Genomic DNA, 24,069 nt, shown 5'->3' with positions numbered 1-24,069 from the left:
GGAAGACAGATCATGGCTGTTCACACTTTTCAGTCTGCTAGGCACAAGGTTGGAATGGGGATCTCTACCACAAACCCATTGAAAATCGGTCGGTATTCCCTTGTCACATCTGTGAAGGCTAAGGCCATGGAGACTGAATTGCAGGAAATCAAGCTCAAAAGGTTTAAACCTAGAGCTGATTTTGATTATAGGGGTATGACGGAGAAGATCAAGAAATCCTTTGTGCATGTTCATCGCATTGAAGACATTTGGGTAGATCTCCGCACAGAAGCTGAAGTTTTGAAGATGGATTACTGCAGGCTCACTATTGAGCAAATTGTTGATTTGAACTTGGTGGATATCCCACAAGGGATGATTGATGACGGGCATATACTTGATCTTGACTACATTTCACGGAGGGTTGAGGAAGCTCCACTCCCTTTGATTCAATGGTCACACAAGGAGTGCATATCCATCCTTGACAGATTTCAACCTATCTTGGCCAACACCAATGCATGGCTGAAAAGTAATGCTGTTAGACTTATAAAAATCAAGGTTGGTAAAGAAGATGATTCTACGGGGGCTCTTGGGCAGAAGTTTGAGATTCAGATTGACAACAAGGAGGGAGCTTCATCTTCGGGCACAAGGATCAAGTTGCGAGTCAGTCGTGCAGTATTGCTTCCTCCTGAGGAGACGACTGTTCGTGGGAAGGAAAAATCACGATTCCATGTTCAGGTAATTGATCTGGATAATCTAGAAGAGGGGCAGCAATCTGATGATGCTCCCAAATCTCTAGTTTCAGACTCGCCTTATGAGATCATTCCACCAGTCTCCATTGAGACGCCTCTTTCTCCTTCTGATTTGCTTGTGGATGAATCTCCTTAGAATGCAATTCCCATTTCAGCATACGAGCCATCTCCTGATCATCAACAAGAGAGTGTGTTGAAAGTTCCTGAGGATATTCCTACTTGCATCCAGTTATCAGAAATTGATACTTCCACTTCTGGTTTTGAAGAATTCATGAGGCAATCTTCATGCCCATTGGTAACTGAGCAAACCGTGGTCGTTGTCCAAACAGATATTCCTCCCAGGATGAGCACGGTGATTCAAACAGAAACTGCTTCTCCTTTGCCTACTGCTGGTACTGGAGGGGAGTTGATGACTTTGCCTCCATGGCTTAGTTCTTTTACTCCGAAAAGGAAGAAGTAAGAAATCTCACCTGATGCCTTTGATTACCAGCAATTGAAACAGTCCAGATCCAAAGTTGCTAAGAAGGCCAAGACTATCTCCAAAGTAACTATTGACAACAACAAGATGAAGGTAACTGAAGTTGTGAAAGCTATTGCAGATAAGCCACTTGAAGAAATGTCAGCTGCCGATAATAAGGTTACAAGGATAGAGTTGGGAAAACAGACGCATGAGGTTATTAAACATGATGCTCAGTTTTCTGTTGCTTCATTGGTGCAAAGGTGTGATGAGCTTCTAGCGAAGAAAGACAAGCTAGAAGAGGAAAACCAACAGCTTATGGCAGCCATTCATAAAATCACAAAACCTGCTGCTGAAGGGAGTAACTCCATAGGTTCTTCTGGTTCCCAAGAATCGATTCGTGGAGTGGAAATGGTTGTTCAGAAGGTACAAGCACTGGATTCCTGGGTTGATCAACTTCATGATCTATGTACACAGGTAATGAAAGACATTTTCAGATGATGTCTAGGTTGGAGACTGTTGAGGAGAAACTGGATCAGACTTTTAATACTTTCAAAAAGAATCTGGAAAGTGCTGAAGAAAGTTTGACAACCTGGCATACCATGCCCCAACAACAGTTGAGTGTTCTACTGGAAAGTGTTGAAGAAAGTTTGACAATCTAGCGTACCATGCCCCAACAACAGCCGAGTGTTCTACAAGAGCACGCCATCATCTCTTCCAGGGTCATGTACTTGGAATTTGAAGAACTCCTGGAAAACAAGACCCTTGTTCTTAAATCCCTCATTGAGGAGATCGGTGATGCAAGGAGATTCCGGGGTGAAGTTTTCCGAGATATTGTTTCACATTGTGAAAGGGCCTCTTACGACATAGTAAGTCAGGATGGAGAGCTGATTCTAGAAGAAGAAGTTCTTGTTGATTTACAGATGAGGATTCATAATGAATGGAGGAGCGAACAATTCTCGGCCGCTTCAATTCAAGCATTGATGAAACACCAAGCCTTTCTGCATGAAATCTAGTCTATTCTGGATAAAAACAATTCTGTGCTCCTTCGCTGTCACGACACCATTGTGAAGACTATGGTTGTTGCCAAGAACACCCATGAACCAAATCCCGAGGAACTACAAACGAGCATCCAGAAATTTCAAGGATTTGTGTCTTCACAAAATTCAACTTAAGTGTGTTTTTCAACACTTAGTTGAATTTTCCCTCTTTTGTAATCTTTAGTTGTAATTTTGTTTTGACAAGTTACATGTAAAAGTATTTTTTGTAAAACGCAAGTTACACATTACTTGCACCTTTGTAATTACATGTAAGGCAACTACAAGTTGTGTCCGATTAGGACTGTAGTTGGAATAAGTCTTAGTTAGTTAGAATAACTCTTAGTTAGTTATTGAAGTCTCAGTTAGTTATTGAATGAGTCTTGGTGGTTGAGAGAATCTCTCAAGTTAGTTATAATCCTCCCACCTTTTTCTCAAGGCTCCTCTTCTATAAATACTTGAGGGGTCTATTGTAATCTTTATCTTTTGGAAAGCAAGCAAAAACTCTGCCAAATTTACAACAAGAAGTCTTTGAGCTTATGTATGTGAATTTAAGGTTTTGAAGAATAATAAAGAAGGATTACTCAAGTTTTGAGTCTTTGAGCTACATGTTTGAGTTTGAATCTTTTTATTTCTTCTATGCAAAGTGTTTCTAAAGGAGCTTAGTCCAATCTGATTTGAAGTCTTTGAGCTGCAAGTAGAGAAGATTAATTAAAATAGGAAAATCTCTTGAAGGAGCAGCAAGTCTTTGAGCTTGCGTGTATTCTTGAGGAAAAATTACTGTTTGATAAGAAATATCAGCAAGTCTTTGAGCTTGCATTAGTTCTTGTCTTTGTGTTGAAAGAATAGATTATTCCAGTCTTTGAGCTATTGTCTTTTATTCATTGTAAAATTTAGTATAGCAAAGGGTAGATAGGATTTCCAATAGTCAAGTCTTTGAGCTTGAAATTGCTGTCCCGTCCCGAAGGAAGTGACGGAAGTCTTTGCGCTTTCAGGAAACTTCATTTCCTTTCTCTCATTTCACTTGAAAGTAGTTACTGCTTTTCATATTCAATCGCTAGCCTTTTCTATGAAGAGAAAAGGATATTGTCTTTCTTGAAGAAAGAAGGAAGACTGCTGTACCATCCTGTTTTTATTTCAGTTTTAGTTAGATAGGGGGAGCCTTCCCTTAATTAGGAGAGTTTTTATTCGTGTGCTGTGGTTGAAACCACAATTTTGTATATTTCCCCAAGTGTGCAAAATTGTCAACCAACACGTTGCATGAGACTTCCGATAAAATCTGAGCATTCTTTCTCAAGAACATGCTTTTCTTTATCATCATGGATGAACAAAAGTCTCTTCAGGAGCATCTCACCAAGATCAAGGACATCCGTGATCAATTGGAAGCAATCGGGCGAAAGATGGAGGAAGAGGACATGGTAGTCATCACTTTGAAGAGTCTGCCGAAGTCCTATGAGCACTTTGCCAAGACACTCAACATTACTTCAACTAATGTTGACCTCCAGTTTCCAAAGCTGTGCAACAAAATTTTGCAACAAGATCGTTGGAAACAACAGTGCCAGTTTGTCCTCCATAGAACAAGCTTTCGCAGCCAAATCCTTTCACAACTCTCAGTCTTTTTAGTAGAAGAGCTCTACTCTGTCATTAGAAGGCTTGAAGAAGAAGAACGTTCAGTGCAACTACTGTCACAAGCACGGTCACATGAAACTGGAATGTCGTAAATGCTTGTCTTCTCGGTCCAAGCAAGGAGGTTCTCAAGCTAAGGCGAATGTTGCAGAGCATACTGAGCAGAATGAATCTGCTTTTTACGCCTTCATGGCTAAAAGACCTGTAGATCATGTGAAGTCTTTTGCTTGGTATATTGATTTAGGTGCTTCTCATCATTTCACTCATTGAAGTGATTGGTTCACAGAATATCAGCCTTTCACCGATTTTGTGATCTTTGGAGGGGAAGAGTATACCATTGTTGGAAAGGGCAACGTGCAGATTTAGTCTGGTGGGGGGGATTTGATTTTCCTCAATGTCTACTACGTTCTAGGAATGGAACTCAGCTTTCTCTCTGTGAGATTTTGCCAAGATCAAGGACACAATGAAAAGTATAAAAATAGAGACAAAAGAATGACAAGAACAAACTGTATTCTCATGAATATGAAAATGATCAACTGGATTCACCAATACAATGAATATAGGCCTGCTTATATAGGCAAGGCCATATGGATGTACGAGCACACAATCATGACATGTGGCTCAATGAGAAACAAGGGTAGGTAAGAAATACTAGGGGTAGGTAGGAGAAATAATATAATATTCCACAAGAGGTGGATGACCCACCGAATGTGGAGTGTAACAACAAAATGAGACCACAAAAGGTGGAATTTCTTCTACAAGCTCTATCCCTATGTGCACACTTCCCTAAGTGTCTCAAATCCAAACTACGAAGAGATACATTAGATTAAGTTAACTTAAGTAAAGTGTAATAATATCCATAATGAATATTTATTTGCACCAACACCCCCCCTTAAGTGTAACTTAGGGGAATGAAGGCTCAAGTCAATAATGCAAGATGGGTCCCGACTACTATGCCATGATAGGTACCCATGTACAATATGCAAATGCAAGCAAAACTATGCAATGCAATCTCTCACAAACGGAGAAAGAGAGAAAACCCACTGGGAAAAAAACTCCCCCCCAAAAGAGAGATGAATGTACAAAATAACTCTCAAAGAAGAAGGACAAAACCTCAAAGAGGAAAAAGTCCCCCCCATAAGAGAGGAAGGAGAAGTCAGCTGACCCCCCCCTAATGACACAGCTGGAACTTACTCTCGGTGAAAAGTTTGGTGAATATGTCAGCAACCTGCTCCACTGTAGGACAATACTGCAAATCAATGACCTGCTCCTGAATCAACTCTCGGATATATTGCATATGAATCTCGATGTGTTTGGGCCGCTGGTGCTGGACTGGGTTCTTCGAGATAGCAATAGCACTCTGATTGTCGCAATGTAGAACTGTCGGCCATGGAGTGGTGAACCCAAACTCTGTGAGAATTTGCTGAAGCCAAATGGTCTCAGTTGCTGCGTTAGTAGCTCCTCGATACTCAGCCTCAGTCGAAGAGAGAGCAATAGCATGCTGCTTCTTGCTCTGCCAACAAATGGGGCCTGAACCAAGGTGAAAACTGTAACCTGAAGTAGACTTACGATCATGAAGATCGCCAGCCCAATCGGAGTCTGTGTAACCAACCAAGCGAAGTCCTATGCCTGCTGCAAAGTGAATCCCATAGTGATGTGTACCCTGGATGTAATGAAGGATGCGTTTGGCGGCTTTCCAATGAAGCTCATGTGGTTCTTGCATGAAGCGGGAAACCATACCAACTGCAAATGAAATATCAGGGCGTGTATGAGTCAAGTAGATGAGACTACCCACAAGCTGACGATACAAGGTGGCATCAACTAGTGGAGAAGCCTCAAGTTTGACTCCTGAAAGAAAGGGAGTTGGTGCAGGCTTACAATCAGCCATATGAAAGCATGCAAGTAGATCAAGAGCATACTCGGGCTGTGATAGTGTAATCCCGGAAGGTGATTGTGAAATCTCAATCCCGAGAAAGTAGTGCAAAAGACCCAAGTCAGTCATAGCAAATCTGTCATGCAAAGCAGATTTGACCCTGCTAATGATGGATGCGGTGCTCCCTGTAATGATCAAATCATCAACATAGAGCACAAGTATCAAGTGAGAGTCATCCTGTCGCAAAATGTAGACATTCGGATTGAAATGACACTTGGTGAACCCTACTGAGAGAAGAAAGGAATCCATCTTGGCGTACCAAGCCCTGGGGGCCTGCTTAAGGCCATAGAGAGATTTCCTTAGTCTGCAAACCAAGGAAGTATCCTGGATGAAACCCCGTGGCTGCTCCATATAAATCTCCTCATCAAGATCACCATGAAGAAAAACACTCTTCACATCCATCTGATGTAACCCAACCATGAGCTGCAGCAATAGCAAGTGTTAAGCGAATGGAGTTCATCTTGGCTACGGGCGTAAAGGTCTCAGTATAGTCAACACATGCAACCTGAGAGAAACCTTTCGCAACAAGCCGAGCCTTATACTTATCCACACTACCATCCGCTGCAAACTTGGTTCAATAGATCCACTTACATTGAACCATCTTTCTCCCCTTAGGGAGATGGACTAAATCCCATGTCTTGTTCCTCATTAAGGAACTATACTCTTCCTCCATAGCTTGGACCCACTCAGGAACCCCTGATGCTTCCCTAAATGTCTGTGGATCGGAAGCGGTAGCAATGAATGCATGTGGAAGATCCTGATGCTGTGATTGAGTTCTCCGTGTATCTGAAGGATCCCCAACAAGAGAACCCGCGGACTCAAGTGTCTGTCGAGCCCAACGAGGTCTAGGGGGAGGTGGAGAACGAGGCTCCTCAACTACAAGTGGACCTTGCGAAGGTGTAACCCTGCGAGTCGGAGTTGAAGGAGTCTCATCATCTGAATCACTAGCATCACTATCCATAATGGAGGAAGGTGGAGGAGGTAGAGAGGCTAAGCTAGGAGAGCTTTCCTCAAAGTGAACACTCCTCTCAATGAACACCTCATGTGTCTCAGGATCCATTAATCTATATGCCTTAACACCCTCAGGATATCCAACAAATATGCAAGGCCGACTTTGAGGTTCCAATGCCTTGCGTTTCTGCGGATGTATGCAAGCCCATGCTGGACACCCAAAGACTCTGAAATGTCTCACAATTGGTTTCCTACCAGCCCAAGCCTCGAAAGGAGTAATACCTTGCAAAGCTTTGTGAGGAACCCGATTCTGGATGTGTGTGGCACAACTGATAGCCTTTGCCCAAAAGGCGGGATCAAGAGATCATGCATGAATCATATAGCTAGCCATTTCTTTGAGAGTTCTATTCTTGCGTTCTGCAACTCCTGTCTGCTGTGGAGTGTATGCAACAAAATGCTGAAGATCAATCCCCTCAAATGTACAAAAATCCTCAAGTCTTTTGTTCACATATTCCCTTCCATTATTTGTACGAAGAATCTTGACCACTTTCCCGGATTGCTTCTCCACACGAGTCTTGAAGCCTGAAATCTGTCAAATACTTCACTCTTATGAATGAGAAAGTAGACCCAAGTGAAGCGGGAATAGTCATCAATGAAGGTGAGGACATAGCGGGCCTTACTAAATGAAGGTGCTGGAAATGGACCCGCTACATCGCTGTAAACAAGTTGAAGAACTTCCAAAGCTCTCCAAGCTTTCCCCTTATCAAACTTCTCCTCGGGATGCTTGCCCATGGAACAACCTGAACATACACCTTTTGAAAAACTGATTCGAGGTAGACCTGTGACCATGTCTTTAGTGCTGAGCTGCTGAAGATAGCGATAGTTGAGGTGACCAAACCGCTCATGCCATAGCTTACTTTCGGAATTTGAATGAGTAAGCAAGGCCCTAGAAGGTGAACTTGGCACAAAGTGGGAGAATGAATAAAGCCTTGAGTTGTCATTGACTTGTCCCATTGCTACCAAGGCATCATCATCAAGTTCCTTTACCACAACTGAATCTGGTGTAAACTCAACCTTTTTCCCATTCGCATAGTGAGTGATTTGGTAGATAGAGAGAAGGTTGGTAGACAAGTTAGGAACATAGAGAACATTTTCAAAAGTTCCATCATCCATGTCAACTGAACCTTTCCCTTCAACTTCTACTTGTGTATCATCACCTATGTAAATGTGAGGTACCGTAGATGGCTCCAATGAAGAAAACGGCTCCTTTGTAGAACCCATGTGATATGAGGCACCTGAGTCAAGTATCCATTGCTGTGAAGAACCTGTTGTAGCCACAAATGCTTGCCCTTTTCCCTTAGAATGTGAGGAAGAGGAAGGAGATGAATCCTTCTTTGTGTAGGCGGATGGCAAGTTGATGTTGTTTTTCTTAAGAAGATTTGTCAACTCATCAACTTGTTTGGTGTGGCATCGATGCTCATCATGACCATACTTCTTGCAATATGCAGAAGTTGGTTTATCCTTCTTAGGTGGTGTCCCCTTCTTGGAAGAGGATGAAAAATCGCCTTGTGATGGAGAGGACGATTGTCCTTTTTCCTGCTGTGGCTGTGACTTAGATTGCTTCTTCTTCTTGTTGGAATCTTTGCCTTGACTTCCTTGATTCCCTTGATTAGCCACCAAAGCCTTGGACTTTGAAGATTTGAGAAGCCCCATGTTCAACAACTTAGATTGTTCCAATATCAACATTTCTGTGAAAGCATCAAATGAAGGCATAACATAGGAACTCCCCACTGTCAAACGATGAGTTTGGAAGCTAGACACAAATGCTGCATATTCTGGTGCAAGCTTGTCCAACAAGTTGAATATCAACGGAGCATCCTTTTTGTCAATTCCACAATCCTTAAGCTTTGCTCTTAGCTCATTTGCTTTGGTGACATGATCTTGGATTGTATCAAAACTCTTGGGATCCAAGTTGGTGAGCTCATTGTCAATCTTATAACCTCTGATTTTATCAACTTGACCATACAATTTCTGAAACATATCCCAAGCATCTTTGATTGTAGTACACTTCTCAATATGAAAGATGAGGTCATTTGATACATACTTGCGCAAAGTTCCAAGAGTCATGCAATTCTTAGTGAGCCATTCTAACTGAGCATTAGGATTAGCCTTAGGAACAGGTGGTGCTGCTATTGTTCCATCTATGTAATGTGTGAGACCTTTTTCCATTAATTTGCTCCATACTTTAATTTTCCATGATGCATAATTATGTGGAGTTAAAGGTGGAAATTTATGAGGACTCATTGCAACAGAAATGAAAGAGCATAAGGAAAGAGAGGCACAATCACACAAGACACCCCCCCAAATTCACTCAATCAAAGAACCCCCCCAAAAGTGATGATTTGACACTTTATACTTAGTGCGTGTACAATGGGCCACTTGCAAAAAATGACAAAGTTGACTTCTGATTTCAATTTTACAATTGCCTCAATAAGGCTAAAAGAGACTCAAACTAATAGTGCAAGAGATCTAAACTTAAGATCCAAGCAATTTACAAGTACCAAATAGGCCAAATAAGACCAATATCTGAAAGTACAATTTCCACTTAAAATCTTTGAAATCTGATCATAGATTATGAAAGTAAATGAAAAAACATGCACTTTAAAAAAAAACGGCACCTGAAAAGGAGGTCATATGAGCTCAAACAAGGCCTTTGAAGTTGTAGAATTGAGGATTGGACAGGTACAGCTGAGAGAATCTGAAAATTCCGAAAAACTTATGCACTAAAACTAGAAAATAACCACACCATTGCGAAAAGCACAAAAAAATAGCCCAAATAAAAAAAAATTGCAGAAAAAAAGGAGCAAAATTGAGCAAGTTATGGGCCTCCAAAGTTGACCCAAAAATCCAAACTGCTCAACGGAGAGAGGTCTAAAAATTTCCAAAGAAAATGCTGACTAGGCGCTGACTGGGCGCTCCTGAGTGGGCAGAAGGTACGGATCCCAAAAACAATTTTCAAATTTTTTTGTTTTTTAAAATTTTTTTTCAATTTTTTTTTTCAAACTGGAAAATAATTTTCAGAATTTTATTTTTTTTTTGAAAAAAAATCCAAAAATTCCGTACCGTACCACCCAAATTGGGCAGAAAATTTCCTCCACACCCAAAAATCGATTTTTGCCAAAATAGGTCGAATTTATACTCGATTTTTATGGAAACGGCCTCTCGGACGCAATGGTGAGGTCGAAAACGCTCTCAAATGCCTCCAAAAAATGCAGTCCCTCAGATCCGAAAATAGAAGCCTTCCACGATGTCTCCAAAAACCAATCAATGAAGCCCCAATGGCTCTAATACCATGTGAGATTTTGCCAAGATCAAGGGCAGAATGAAAAGTATAAAAATAGAGACAAAAGAATGACAAGAACAAACTGTATTCTCATCAATATGAAAATGATCAACTGGATTCACCAATACAATGAATATAGGCCTGCTTGTATAGGCAAGGCCATATGGATGTACGAGCACACAATCATGACATGTGGCTCAATGAGAAACAAGGGTAGGTAAGAAATACTAGGGGTAGGTAGGAGAAATAATATAATATTCCACAAGAGGTGGATGACCCACCGAATGTGGAGTGTAACAACAAAACAAGACCACAACAGGTGGAATTTCTCCTACAAGCTCTATCCCTATGTGCACACTTCCCTAAGTGTCTCAAATCCAAACTACGAAGAGATGCATTAGACTAAGTTAACTTAAGTAAAGTGTAATAATATCTATAATGAATATTTATTTACACCAACACTCTTTGTCAGTCAGCTTATGAGACACTCTCCTTGGCTCGATGTGATCTTCAGTTCACATAAGTGCAGTATTGTTGATCGGGAGACTCAGTCTATAGTTGCTGTTGGACTTGAGGATCATGATCTATACACACTCATTGATTCGCGTGATTCTCAGGAGCATGCTAAGGCAGCCAAGCACTCTTCCATTAGTAACCTCTGGCAGCAATGGTATGGGCACTTGAATGTGCACTATCTCTCTCAGCTTGTTCAAGAGGATTTGGTTATTGGATTGTTGGAGATTCAGACCCAAAGTTTAGGAGTTTGGGGAGCTTGTCAGGTTGGAAAGCAACATCAGACTCTGTTTTCGAATGTTGACTCTTGGCGGGCTTCCAAGGTATTGCAATTGGTTCATGCTTACATTTGTGGGCCAATGAACACTCCTTTAGATACTGGGTCTAGGTATTTTTTATTGTTTGTTGATGATTTCAGTCGCAAAATGTGGGTGTATTTTCTTCAGCAAAAATCAAAGGTGTTTAGTGTGTTTCAGAAGTTTAAGGCCTTAGTAGAAAAAAAGTTTGGTTAACATATAATTGTTCTTAGGTCAGATAACGGGGGGGAGTTTTGTTCTTTTGCTTTCTCCAACTTCTATGAACAACATGGCATTAAGCGTTAGCTTACAACACCTTACACCCTTGAGCAAAATGGTGTTGTTGAGCGATGCAATCACACAATAATCGAAATGGCTCGGTCTATATTGGAACATAAAAGTGTTCCAAAGAAATTTTGGGCAAAAGCAGTCTTCATTGCTGTCTATCTCCTGAATCGGTCCTCTACAATGGCCGTTAAGAAGAAGACTCTGAAAGAGGCCTGGTCAGGCCGCAAGCCCAAAATCAGTCATCTGAAAGTCTTTGGCTCCACATTATTTGCTTGGATTCCCGATGCCAAGCGCACCAAGTTGGATTCCAAGAGCTAGAAACTCATGTTCACCGGTTACAACGACAATCACAAAGATTACTGGTTGATTGATGTAGGCACATATCATCTCATATTCAGTCGAGATGTTGTTTTTGATGAAGAACGAGGGTCTTTTCAGCTCTCTTCTCCTATTATGAGCCCCGACGATCAGCCTCTGAAGGCTACAGATTTGGGTGTCCGTCTTCCATTAGGTCTACCTGACGGGAGGGATATAGCTACTGCAGGCTCTGCACCAGTCACCCCTGCTGCAAGGTCTCCTAGAGAGGTAGTTGCACCATGTCATGTCCCCTCAATCGTTATATATATCTTAAATAAAGTAATTATTATTAATTAATATAATAATTATCAACAAATGATTACTTGGAATCATTAAACACTTATTTATTTATTAAATATTATTATTTAATTAATATTTATTAATTAATATTCTTGAAATATTTAATAAAATAAATTAATATTATATTTGAAAATATTATAAATAAATATTACATATTTATATCATATATCAATAGTATTATTATTATTCTATTTTTATTAAGTAACATTAAATTATATTAATTAATTAGCATCTCAAAAAGAGCCATCAACAAACACTTAAGTATCGATTTAATAAGCATGTTTGTTCCTCTAGTATCCAAGGAATATTGATTTAAGAAGAAGCTGTCTATTGGGGTGATTAGTCATTTTCATCAAATGTAAAATAATCGTTGTCCTTAGGAGACACAAACTCCATTAACAAATAAACAATGATCGATAAAGATCATAAATAACTATCAGCAAGGGTTATAAGGAAAGACACCTCCTCACCACGCATCCTATCATGGCCTATTTAAGGCTGATCGTATTCCTTCTCAAGGAGTGGAGGACGGGAAGATATGAGATATTAGTAGTCAGCATCGATCAACTCAGATCGGGACTGTTATTAACTTGCAGGTGGTGACATCCTTGTTCTTGGTAGTATGTATGGGGATGTATTTAATAAGTATGCTTACTTTATGAAGCTCGATAATGTTTTTATGCGGAATTTAATATTAATATAAATATTAACATAGAGTGCAATATGTAATTATAGGAATACCAAGTTTCATAATAGTGGCCGATCAAATCTGACATGGATCAGAGCTGTCTACTAAATATATTAATAACTAATATTTTTAGAGTGATATTATTCTATTATTATTTAATGGTCACTCATGTATTTGTAGTGTATTCTAGCTGCCTTAGAATGTTTCTATTTCTGTTTTCTGAATGTTTGTTTCTTTAAGGAAACATCGTTCCTTGTATTTGCTATAAAAACGTTTGTCCTTTTGTAAATAAATTATGCAATTACCATAATCTTAATAGATACCACTGTAACAGACACCCCCCCTTTTTTTTGACAAGTAGAATAATAACATAAATTTACAAATGATGGTTCATTGCTGATGCAAAACTGATATAAAGAAACATGCATTCATTCAATTGCTGTAACAATTTCCTGATTGAAAATCAATGATAAGTTGCAATTACATTAGATTGACACATATTTGACATGACCATTTGAAAAATACCTCAAATATGATGAAGTAGCTGATTAGTATAAGTCTGAAACAGAGAGTGGGAGCTGCTACAGAACTGCTATTCACCTTCAGCAGGCCTAGGAAGTCATGAGACATCATGATTCGCCACCCCATAATGCATTGGACGCCTCACAATGGCTCAGACAGCAGCCTTCAACAGCCTCTAAATGGCCTTGACCATGCACATTGTAGGTCTGTTTTTCCTTCCCAGTCATGCCTGTATCTGTTTGGCTCCTTAATATTGCACCAAAACACTTTCTCAACAGCCCTAAACAGTTTACAATTGAACATCAATGTCACAAATGCCACCAAATCAACTATAAACTCCTTCAAAGGGATTGTTTGGTTTGGACAGGTGTCACACCCAGCTCCAAGTGTATAGGGTATATTGTACGGCCCTCATACATGTCTTCAAACTCCAAAGAATCAACCTCAAATAGTGGTATATGACCTCGCAAGATTCAAATGCCACCCAACAACCATGAAGAAACCTCAAAGGAGCAAACACTTCGGAGAGAAAAAACTCACACCCAGCCATGGATGTCCTGTACGGCCTCGTACATGTGTACAAACTCCATAGGAAAAATATGCCAGCTGCAAACCCCTAAAAATCACACTCAATCCTATTGCCCAACCATGTAGAATGTGCTTCAAACAAGCTCTGATAATTTTGGATCAGTTTAGCAACCCCACATGCATTTTATGTGGTACGGATTTGCTAGGGCATCGCTTGGAAACCACAATTGTATGGCCAGCATAGAGAATATCTTAAACACCTCCAAAAACCACCATAAAATCTCTGCAAGAAAACCAAAGAGCAAACTCACAAACCTGCAATAATAAGACCTTGAATTTCTTCCATTTTTTTGGATCCCCATACTGTGAAAATTGTGAAAACAAAGGTGATTCCTGTGTGAAATCACACCAACCAGCTAGGGATAATCTCTCAGATCTGAAGCTAGTGATTTGATGAGAGTTTATGTCCTTGATCAATCCTTGGAAGAACTTTCCAGTTCAATCCAATAGCATCTTGCTATGTGTATTTTACATAATTGAAATGAGAGCCAAGAGCTTTTATAGAGTTGGAAAAAAAATCCTAATCACCAAATGAGCTTATTGCCATCATTAGATGCAAAGAAATATTAAACCCTTGCTCTCCAAAATCTTCGGAGTTCTCCCCAACATACCCAGAGGCTTACATGAAAACCCCAAAAAACGACCAAATGCTCACATAACAACGTTGTGTTAAGATGGGGACATTACAATTAAGTCTTCATCTTGATCATGTTATAGTAATTTCTCATCGACTTCATTATAATAAACACTTTCTTGATATGAGAGCTTATTAGAGAACATTGAAATATTTATTAAGGAATCTTTCCTTGCAACATCCAATGTTGATTGTTTTTGCTCTTTAGGGGTTGGTAGTGGCTTTAGTTCTGAATTTTCTCCTTTCGGCCAAAACGTTTTCTCATGCTCATGCTCATGATCAATGATTTGTTTGTTAGCAGTTTCCTATAACTTTGGTTTTGATTTTTCCTTTTCCTTTCTCATCCTCCTTATGTAGTTACATAGTCCTCTTTTATTAGGATACCTATTTTTGACTAAGTTCAAGTAACCATCAACAAAAAATATAGATTTGATGGTAACCATCATGTTAGTACCAATTCTATTGTTAATCAGCTCTTGAAGGGAATCTATTATCTTCTTTTTCTTCTATTAAGAACTATAGCTTTCTATCCTACAAGCTGACAAAATCTCAGCTTTGATACCACTGTAATGTACCAATCGGATTACTCAACATTTTATATCAGATTTTAAACAGTTTCTAAATAACTTGCTAAATACTAGAAATTTCTTTGTAATTTCTCCTCGTAAATGTGAGCAGAATTTGACAATTTTTAAGGTTGCATGGGTACAGGGGTACTTGGAGACTCCAGAGATTGGTACCGCTATTTTTTCAAAATAGGAGACGGGGGTACTTGGAGACGCCAATTTTTAAAAAATATAATTTAATAATTTATAGAAAATCTGAAAATATAATGACATTAAACTTTCAAAACAAGAATTAACATTGACTTTGAAGTTTAAGTACACAAATGTGAAATGAATCAAATCAAAATGTCATACAATCATTGTGTCAAAGTTTCAAACTGATTAAATATTGAAATTAGCTTGATAAGCAGCAAGCTGACACGCAAACAAAAAACTGAAAACAAATATTAGAAATCTTATATCTATCATCTACACTTCTACGCCATGATCATCCATATCAAGGTCCTCAGCTATGATGCTCTCCAAATAGTCATCACTCTCAAATTCAGGTTCCTCTGATGGGAGAATAATAGGGAGTAAATTAGTTAGTTCATCTGTTTCAACCACTTCATCCACAATGGCTGCAACTTCTCCATTAGATGAAATTTGATCGCATTTTGTTGAAGGACCCTCATTGTATCCGAGATCTACTCGAGAGAGAAGACAAAGTGAGCTATGAATGTACACCAAGTAATCTGCTTTCTTTGATCCTAATAGGTTCGTCTTTAGTGAATGAATGAACCCATAAGTACTCCAATTTCTCTCACAAGATGAAGAGTTGGCTACTTGTGAGAGCAATCGTATTGCAAATGATTACGATTCAGGGGATTCACCTCCATGGTTCCATGACCACTCTATAGGGTCTTTATTTACTTTCATATCATATATAGCTTCCATGTAAGCAAAATCACCTTGCTCTCGTGAAAAATTATTCCAGTGGCTCCTCAAAATTGAAGCATCCTCACCTCAACCATAAGTCTTTTTAATTGCAGCCCAAAATCCCTGCATTACCTCTCTATCTTGATGTGGAGCCCTCTTATTGGTCACTTCTATATCATACCATTTAGGATCAAGGGCATAGGCAACACAATGAAGAGGTGTGTTAAGTTTGTTCCATCTTCCACGTAACTTTTTCTCTATCCAAGGATATAGAGAAATATCTTTTGCATCTGTTATCTTCTTGACTCTTTCACACATGGAATCTGTTGCTTCATAAACCTTTTTGAAACATGCCTTGTTTTCCTATGGAACACAGTCAACATATGTCCACAAGGGGTACAACCCTTGTTTTCCTCCACCTGACATTTTGAATTTGAACAAATAAATAAAAAAAAATATTAGATGCAGTGCTTAACTTCTGAGTTTGATTGTCTAGTTCTCTCCGTCATCTTTAATTACTAATTTTGTGGTTTTTAATTTCTGATTTCATTTCTGCATGTATAATACCAATGTACCGATTTAGTAATTAGCATTTAAAAAAAAAATCTACTAGATTTACGAGTATAAAGAATAAATTTACCATATTTCAATTTCCGAGTGTATAATACTTCTGATTTCAATTTTTTTACAATTTCTGTATAATAATTTCTGGTAAATTGGTAAATTCTTTTAAATACTTAGTACTGTATTAGTATACACTCATAGTGTATGCAAATTATTAAATTAATTTTTTTAAAATTTACTCATTTAGCAATGAGCATCTACAAAATTGAAAAAATGAAAATCCGGCAGGTAAAACAAATCTGTAATGCATTTTTTTTATTCTGATCTGCAACTAACCTGAGAAATCGTGGCTTGCTTGGGGTCTGCCGGATCCTTCCTTGCTGTTGAATCGGATCCTTCCTTGCATCTAGACAGATAAAATCCCAGCAAAAACCCTTCACACGGCGCTTTACCCAACAAAAACCCTTCATACAACACGTTAAATGGCTCAAAATGTTATTGCTTTACCTGCTGACGTGTAAAAAAAGTCACGTTTTAGGGTTTTTTAACATTTTTTGGCCAGGGAATGTCTGGAAACGTCCTGCCATCTCCCGCTTGCATCTCCCGAACATGCCAATGATTCCTCAGCAGTCTCTGGTACCGAAAACACGTCCCTGTCCCTGGGACGCTTCGCAGAGGGTTGGGGAGACGTTTCCCTGCAACCCTGACAATTTTATTTCTATTCAGTTGGAAACTCCTACAAATTTAAGGGCTGATTGATAACACGTATGACATAAAATAAATATACAGTATATTGCTGGAAAACAACAACAAATAACAGCCTCACATTTTGAATATAAAATTTGGAAGTTACTCCTTGTAGCATATAAGAATATTGACAATTTTTGCAAATAGTAAGATATCTTCACACCAAACTTGGAAGAAATTTTCATGATCTATATATCAGCAGCAGAGATGACCTTAGAGCAATATTAAACAGCAAACCAACAGCTACAGCAAGATATAACAAACCCACCAAATCTATTACAAATGGGATGCTTTTAAAGCCCCAAAATTTGACAATTTTGGAACCAAACTGCATACAAATGAATATAAACTTAAAGAAGTGACTTCTCAACCCTCATGCACAGAAAATTACTGTTGTAAAATACTTACAACAAATAATACAAGAGAAAAATCTGGAAATCCAAACATGCAAAGAACATCCAAAAATCCTACAAACAAACATCAAAATTTGCATAAACAACACCAATCAGCTCCAATGTAAACTCTGAATAAGATTGCTCTCTTGAACAAAAGGGGCTATGTCCTCTGACTTACAAAATCAATGGGTATTTCCTAACTCATGGAAAATACTTAAAATATTATTGTTTCCATCAATTTCCCTCCAAATACACTCATTCAAAAATAGCCCTTTGTAACTTTCCCACTAAATGCTAACTGTAACTCTCCATGTATGAGTTGTCATAACCTTGCCAAGGAAACTGTAATAAAAGTAGATGCCAAATGATTTGGGCGTTACATTATCCCACCTCCAGTAATTTTCACACCCCGCAAATATGTAAAAAGTAATGATGTTTTATTAATTACTTGGCCCTTTTGATAAAAAATGAGAAACAATGGTTAATTCAGGTCCAAATAATTAACTTTAATTAAGTTTATTTCCCATCAATTTTCTTCTAAATCCATGGGAAATATGGGAAAGAACATTTTTTTCTCAAAATTAATTTAATTAAATGGTACATAACACATTCCATGTACAATATTAGTATTTTGGCACAATTTTGGGTACAATTCCCTCCACTACATGCATGCAGTTATGTTATCCCCTTGAGTTTTTGTGTGGTGACTGTATGGGGATTTGAACTTGGGTCTCCTTAATTAGAAATCCTCATTTTAGCTGTCACACCACAACAATGAGATTTGTTATGAAATATATTTGAAGTTTTCAACCATATCAACTGCTTGAATTAGTTGAACAATTTACAATCATTATCTCTGAAAAGATTGCCCATTTTTATTTTTAATATGTTTGTGTTCAAAGTCTAGTTTCATTATGAAAATTGATTATTTGGAAGATTCCTAATCTCCTATTATTACTTTAATTGTTAATAAATTAATATATTTGTCTGCTATTATTGTGATTCATTTGTCTTAAGAGTCTTGGTTTGAGATTTCATTGGCACATTAGTTACAGTGTTGACGCATACTTCTGACCTTTTTATGGGTTGTGATATGATATTGTTTCAACTATATTTCTTGAGCCCACTGTGTACTTATTTCAAATTTGCCTCTTTTATGGTGTTAATGCAAATTTTTACTTTGGATGAGAATCATTGAGTATTGCTTGGTACTTAACTTATGTTCTTGATAAAATAGATGTATATAAGTACTTGTTATCTTCTTTAAGCCTCTGATTGAATCCATTTTGAAACTGATATCTTGTATTTTCTGTTTGTTTCCTTTGTTGGCAACTTCTTTTGTACTGGTTCTCATAACTATATTAAGGTTAAATTCTCACCTCCAAGATCATAATTTTTTTTCTGGGAGCATATTATTTGGTTATCTTGCAGCAAATATGCTCATTTTAGGGTTTGTCCAAAATTGATCACTGTTCCAGAATTTTTTAGTTCTTGCATTTAGGAATAGTCAGATGACTTAATGTCTTCCTATGTTTAGTGGTTGCTGCAAACCTCTTCATACTCTGCTGCTGAATGAGATATGCAAACACAAAACTTAATGAACTAGACTAACTTTTTCTTTGTTGCTATGAATTTCCAGAGTGCAGTTTTGGCTTTGGATAGCTCCATTTTAGATGTTGACCAGGTTGAGAACCTTATCAAGTTTTGCCCTACTAAAGAAGAGATGGAGATGCTGAAGGTAATCCATTATCACTTAACAACTTGCACGAAGTAGTCTTTTGCATAATATTTTTATATACTTCTAAATTTCTAATATAGCTTTGGCTTATTATGTAATTTGAGTATCACTTTGAATTTGCGTTTTGTTATAAAAAGATAAAAAGGACAATGTTAGTATAAATATATTATGTGGGTCAGAAAGCTTTTCTATAAAGTTGAAGTACTTAATAGTTTGAAGAAATTAATCATTTTAGTTTATTGATGCTTGAGGTCTCTTGAATTTCAAATATTAATCTTTCTTTGTAATATATGGATGGTTTACTGCTAGAAGTTTGACTACTTTTGTTAAAGATCTTGGAAATCGTTCACTACTGGAGCCATGCTATGATTGTAAGAAGATTCTGATTGGTTTATTTGTTGATCCTTTTTATTTTATTTACATTATCCATTAATTGAGCATGCATTGGAATCAGATGGGATAGTTTGCCATTTTGGCTTTTATCCATTTCTGCTTGTTATCTGTCAGTTTGGCATGATCAGAATTCACATATCATTCTCTGCCACTTCTACATTAATTGATTCCATGGGTTTGATAGTTGTTTCATTTGGTCAGCTAGCTACTAATACCTTGCTGATTAGTATTGTTGTTCTCATTCTAGTTTATGTATGCTTTCATCTTGCCCACATCAGGAATTGGGTGATCAAAAAGAGCTAGGATTTAAGTTGATTGCAAATTTTTTTAATGTTTTTGAGGTAACCGTCCTGCCAGGGACATTACACGCCAAATCCACAATGGAATTCAAAGAAAATTTGGCATACGCCAGACATATCTCAAATCAGGGCACATCATCAATGGCTGTTAGCTGATTGATAGAGCTAGCAGTGCCCTCCAAGACCTCTTCCATCCAATATTCTAGTCGCAAGGCAGGGAGTCTCAACCAAACTTTAAGTTAAAAAATTATTAAATTACAAATTAACAAGCAAAATTAAATTGAACCAGTACTATTAATAAAAATAGTTAATAATAAATTGTTAATTAAAATTGAAGATTATTTGACAAAAAAATTAATTAAAATTACTAACTAATAATCAATAATATTTTATCAATTATCAATTAATAATAACTAATTAGAGTTAAAATCAATGGACAAATAACAAACATTTGGCAATTCAACATTTTTGGATTTTGACATGATAGTTTGGCTTGGCCCAAAAAACAACTATTATTGACCACGAAATAATTTCGACACACAAAGGACAGTTTGATGACAAAGGAGTTTCATGTATTACAATTGAGTTTGGGATTGGGTACAGCAGCATGCACATAAACAGAAATTATGCAAGGAACTTCTCCCTTGCATTCTCTCGTAAGGTGAGGTGTGCAGTTTACTTGCTTAGAATTAGCACCTAAAAGATCTCACCTCATTATAGTAGTTTAGTTCCATTGCAAAATTTCTTGGCACTAAATAAAGAAGGAAGAACAACTGTACAAATGTCTAACTAATGTTTTCAACCTCTTAGCTAGTGGATAGAGCAGGATATTAGTGCAGAAAATAAACATGCTAGTACTTTGCATATTTCTTTATGTTTTCTAAATTGGTTAAGTTGAGCAGCACATATTCTTGATCAGCAGCTTTTTTTACTGCTTCAGTTCGTTTGTTATATCATTTTCTGAATCATGTGTATCTGCTATCTACTATAGGGCAATTCATTATGCTTGTACTTAGTGAGTCTATTTTGCTTCAAGTGTTAGCTTTTGTTCATTAAACAAATGAGATTTGATACACTTGATAAAGCTGTAACAGCTAATAATGTCTATTTATATTAGACATGGAACTAGCTAGGCCATCTTCTGATTCTAACCAAACAAGGCTGTTTGTTTTTTGAATCAGAATTATTCAGGTGAGAAGGAAATGTTGGGAAAGTGTGAACAGGTATGCCATTTCAATTCTTTTTTGGGATTCTTGGAATGCCTTTGCATTCTATTTAAATCCTATTTATGCAGTTGCCACCTTGTGACGAGTAGTGCTGATGGGCATACATATGCAGTTTTTCCTTGAACTCATGAAGGTACCAAGGGTAGAATCCAAGTTAAGAGTTTTTTCATTCAAGATTACATTCTCTACCCAGGTATATCCTGTTTTATGCCTTGTGATATTATCATTTTAGAAGAGGTGTATGTATTATTGGTTTATTGATAATTGTTCATTGGAAACATATCTTCATTTTTTGCAGGTGAAAGAATTGCGTTCCAATTTGGAAATTATTAATCATGCTTCTAGAGAGGTAATGCTCGTTTGACAGAACTTTTCCTTAAGCTTGATAAATTTTAGTTATAGTCATTGTGTAGGACACTGGAACCTATTTCAAGGACTGAACAATTCTTTCTATAATTTTCTTTTCAGATTAGGGAGTCTGTCAAATTACGAAGGATAATGCAAACGATTCTTTCACTGGGAAATGCATTGAATCAGGGAACAGCACGAGGTATTTGTTAAAAACTCAAGAAACGAAGAGTTTATATAAATTTTTGATCTAGTAGCCTACATAAACATATTGATAATGTCTTTGACCATATTGTTTCTAGGTTCGGCTATTGGATTCAAACTGGATAGTCTTCTTAAACTGACAGATACACGTGCACGAAACAACAAAATGACTCTTATGCACTATTTATGCAAGGTAATTTATGGTTAGTGTCAAAACATTTTGGTATTTATTTCACATTAGTTATGGCAATGGTTAGATCAAAATATGTCCTAAAAAATGAAAGTAGATTAGAATTCAAAAGTAAGTGAGGAATAGACTTTTGAAATGTTAATTTGGTTTACAATCATGTGAGCTATTTGTTACTAGAAATACACAAAACTAAATACTGTTCGTCTTTGGGTTGCTAAATTTTAGTGACATGCTAAGGGAATTAATGATGGAGATTACAATCCTGTTTTTTGAATTGAAAGTATTTTTTATTATTCAACTTCTTGTTCTTATTCTAGTTGTGGCAGTGTCTTTCATTGTTCATATTTTGTCAGTGTAGAGAAGAGTATTGGCATCATTTGATATAAGTCAAACCACAATTAAAACAAGTCGTTCATTAAAGAATCTTTTGTGTCCTTGTTATAATACAGTAGTTCTTTCATTCAATTTGATATGGTGTTTGGTATGGTTACACATGATTGGACTGCTATGGTTAATCTTTGTACCCATCCCCAACTCTTCTATATGTACAAGCTAGATTATCATAATACAGTGTGACATCAATGAGTTTATTGACTATCAAATGCTATTTAGGCCTTACACTTCTGGAGACCATGTATATTACTGCAAATATTACTTTTGACTTTCCTATTCCTATATTTTGCTGTGTTCATTCACAAGTATGAATACTGTGTGTAGTTTCTTGTACACAATTTCTTTCTTGTAAACATGTGATGAACATTCTGTTTTTCTTATGGAATAGGTAGCCATTCTGCTACTGCGTCAACTTTATGGCCTTCTGATTTGGTTAATCTCAAATGGATCATTTAGTTATCAGTCTCTATTTTTCAACTTGTTTGTGGGTGTTTGTGTGTGTGTTGGTGCATGTGCTGGTGTGTGTGGGGAAAAAATTACAAAGTTGGTTTCACATGAAATCAAGATTCAAGTGTAGACATGCATACATTGTTCAATGATTCAAGATTTATTTTTGTCTGAAACAGAGTTTGTGTTTGTTCTCAACGCTAAGAATGGGCATATATCTTTGATAAAATATCAGACTTAGATAGGTGCTTTGTAGATTGAAATCCACAATTAATTGTGAATAAAAATCAAGTGTATGCCTTTGTCTAAATATTGAACAAAATTAAATAATGGCTCTGATCAGAAGAGTGTTTGTCTGTCTTATAAGCCTAGACAACTATTCAGACTGTATCTTTACACAGAATTCAAGGGTGTGTTCATGATTCTAACGATGGATCTATATCTTATCCTCTTTGATATTTTGTCAGATCTGGATATGTAATTTGTGAATGTAAATCCCCAGTCCTTCCTGGATGAAGGTAATGGTTGCTTGCCACATTGGAAATGGTGAAAGGATTTGAGCATGCATGTAAACAGTAAAGTCAAAACTGCACAAAAGGTCTGATGTTTGTTTTATCGCTTGAACATTGAAAGGTTGTTTTATTTTTTCTATAATGTCCTATAAACATCTGTCACATGGGAAAATATTAAACAGAGGCAGTTCTGAATCCTAAGAGGAGGTTCTTCATAGTTAGGATTTTTGGAGTTTGACCTACACCCTGTAGGTAATTTGATTTCTTGTTTGTTTTTCATGGTATGGGAAAATTTGTTTTGATTTTTTTTTAAATGAAAAAAAGTCAGTCATCAGTAGGGATGGGAGGATATCTGGCTTTTTCCTTGGCATTTTGGAGATGCATCCCCAAAATTTTGGAAGGCATGGGATGGCTGCGGGGATGGGGATGAGGATGCATGAGGGATGCATTCCTGTGTAACCCTGCATAAATTATGTGGAGAATGTTCAACTTTATCTCAAAAGAAAAAGTCATAATTAGATTGCTGATTGTCTTACCAAATTGGCAATGGATCATAGCCTTAGAGGAGCTTCAACTATTTGGGGACAAATAAAAACTCCTGAGCTCCATTAAAAAATTGATGATGTCAGAGCTTTTCACAAGTCAATATTACCATGTTTAGCTTCATTCGTTTTCATCTCATGTCTAGCACAATTATTTGTAGTCACTGAGTTGAGGTTGGTCAAGTCACTTTCAATCATCATCAAGAGCACTTGTTTACAAGTTGTCTTATTTCCTATTATTACATTTGTTATTGTCTTTGTGGGCATTTATAAAAATAATTACTTTTGTGCCTTGCACACACCCCGTCTCCTATAGGGACCCCCCT

The 24,069-nt window shown here is 37.3% G+C and overlaps 1 protein-coding gene across 4 annotated transcripts in view; it reads left to right on the top strand.

The window, feature by feature from the left end:
* The window catches only part of LOC131072912 (formin-like protein 3), a 137,014-nt gene that overhangs the window by 34,485 nt on the left and 78,460 nt on the right, over positions 1-24,069 (top strand). For all 4 annotated transcript variants that reach the window (XM_058009244.2, XM_058009237.2, XM_058009226.2 and 1 more), the window contains exons 8-13: positions 19,091-19,189; positions 21,063-21,104; positions 21,220-21,300; positions 21,406-21,456; positions 21,576-21,657; positions 21,758-21,852. In XM_058009244.2, the coding sequence (XP_057865227.2) occupies positions 19,091-19,189; positions 21,063-21,104; positions 21,220-21,300; positions 21,406-21,456; positions 21,576-21,657; positions 21,758-21,852 (450 nt within the window). The remainder of the gene's footprint in view (positions 1-19,090; positions 19,190-21,062; positions 21,105-21,219; positions 21,301-21,405; positions 21,457-21,575; positions 21,658-21,757; positions 21,853-24,069) is intronic.

The sequence above is a fragment of the Cryptomeria japonica genome, chromosome 9 (assembly GCF_030272615.1).
Source record: "Cryptomeria japonica chromosome 9, Sugi_1.0, whole genome shotgun sequence".
NCBI classification, from domain to species: domain Eukaryota; kingdom Viridiplantae; phylum Streptophyta; class Pinopsida; order Cupressales; family Cupressaceae; genus Cryptomeria; species Cryptomeria japonica.
This window is presented reverse-complemented; position numbering and strand designations above follow the sequence as displayed.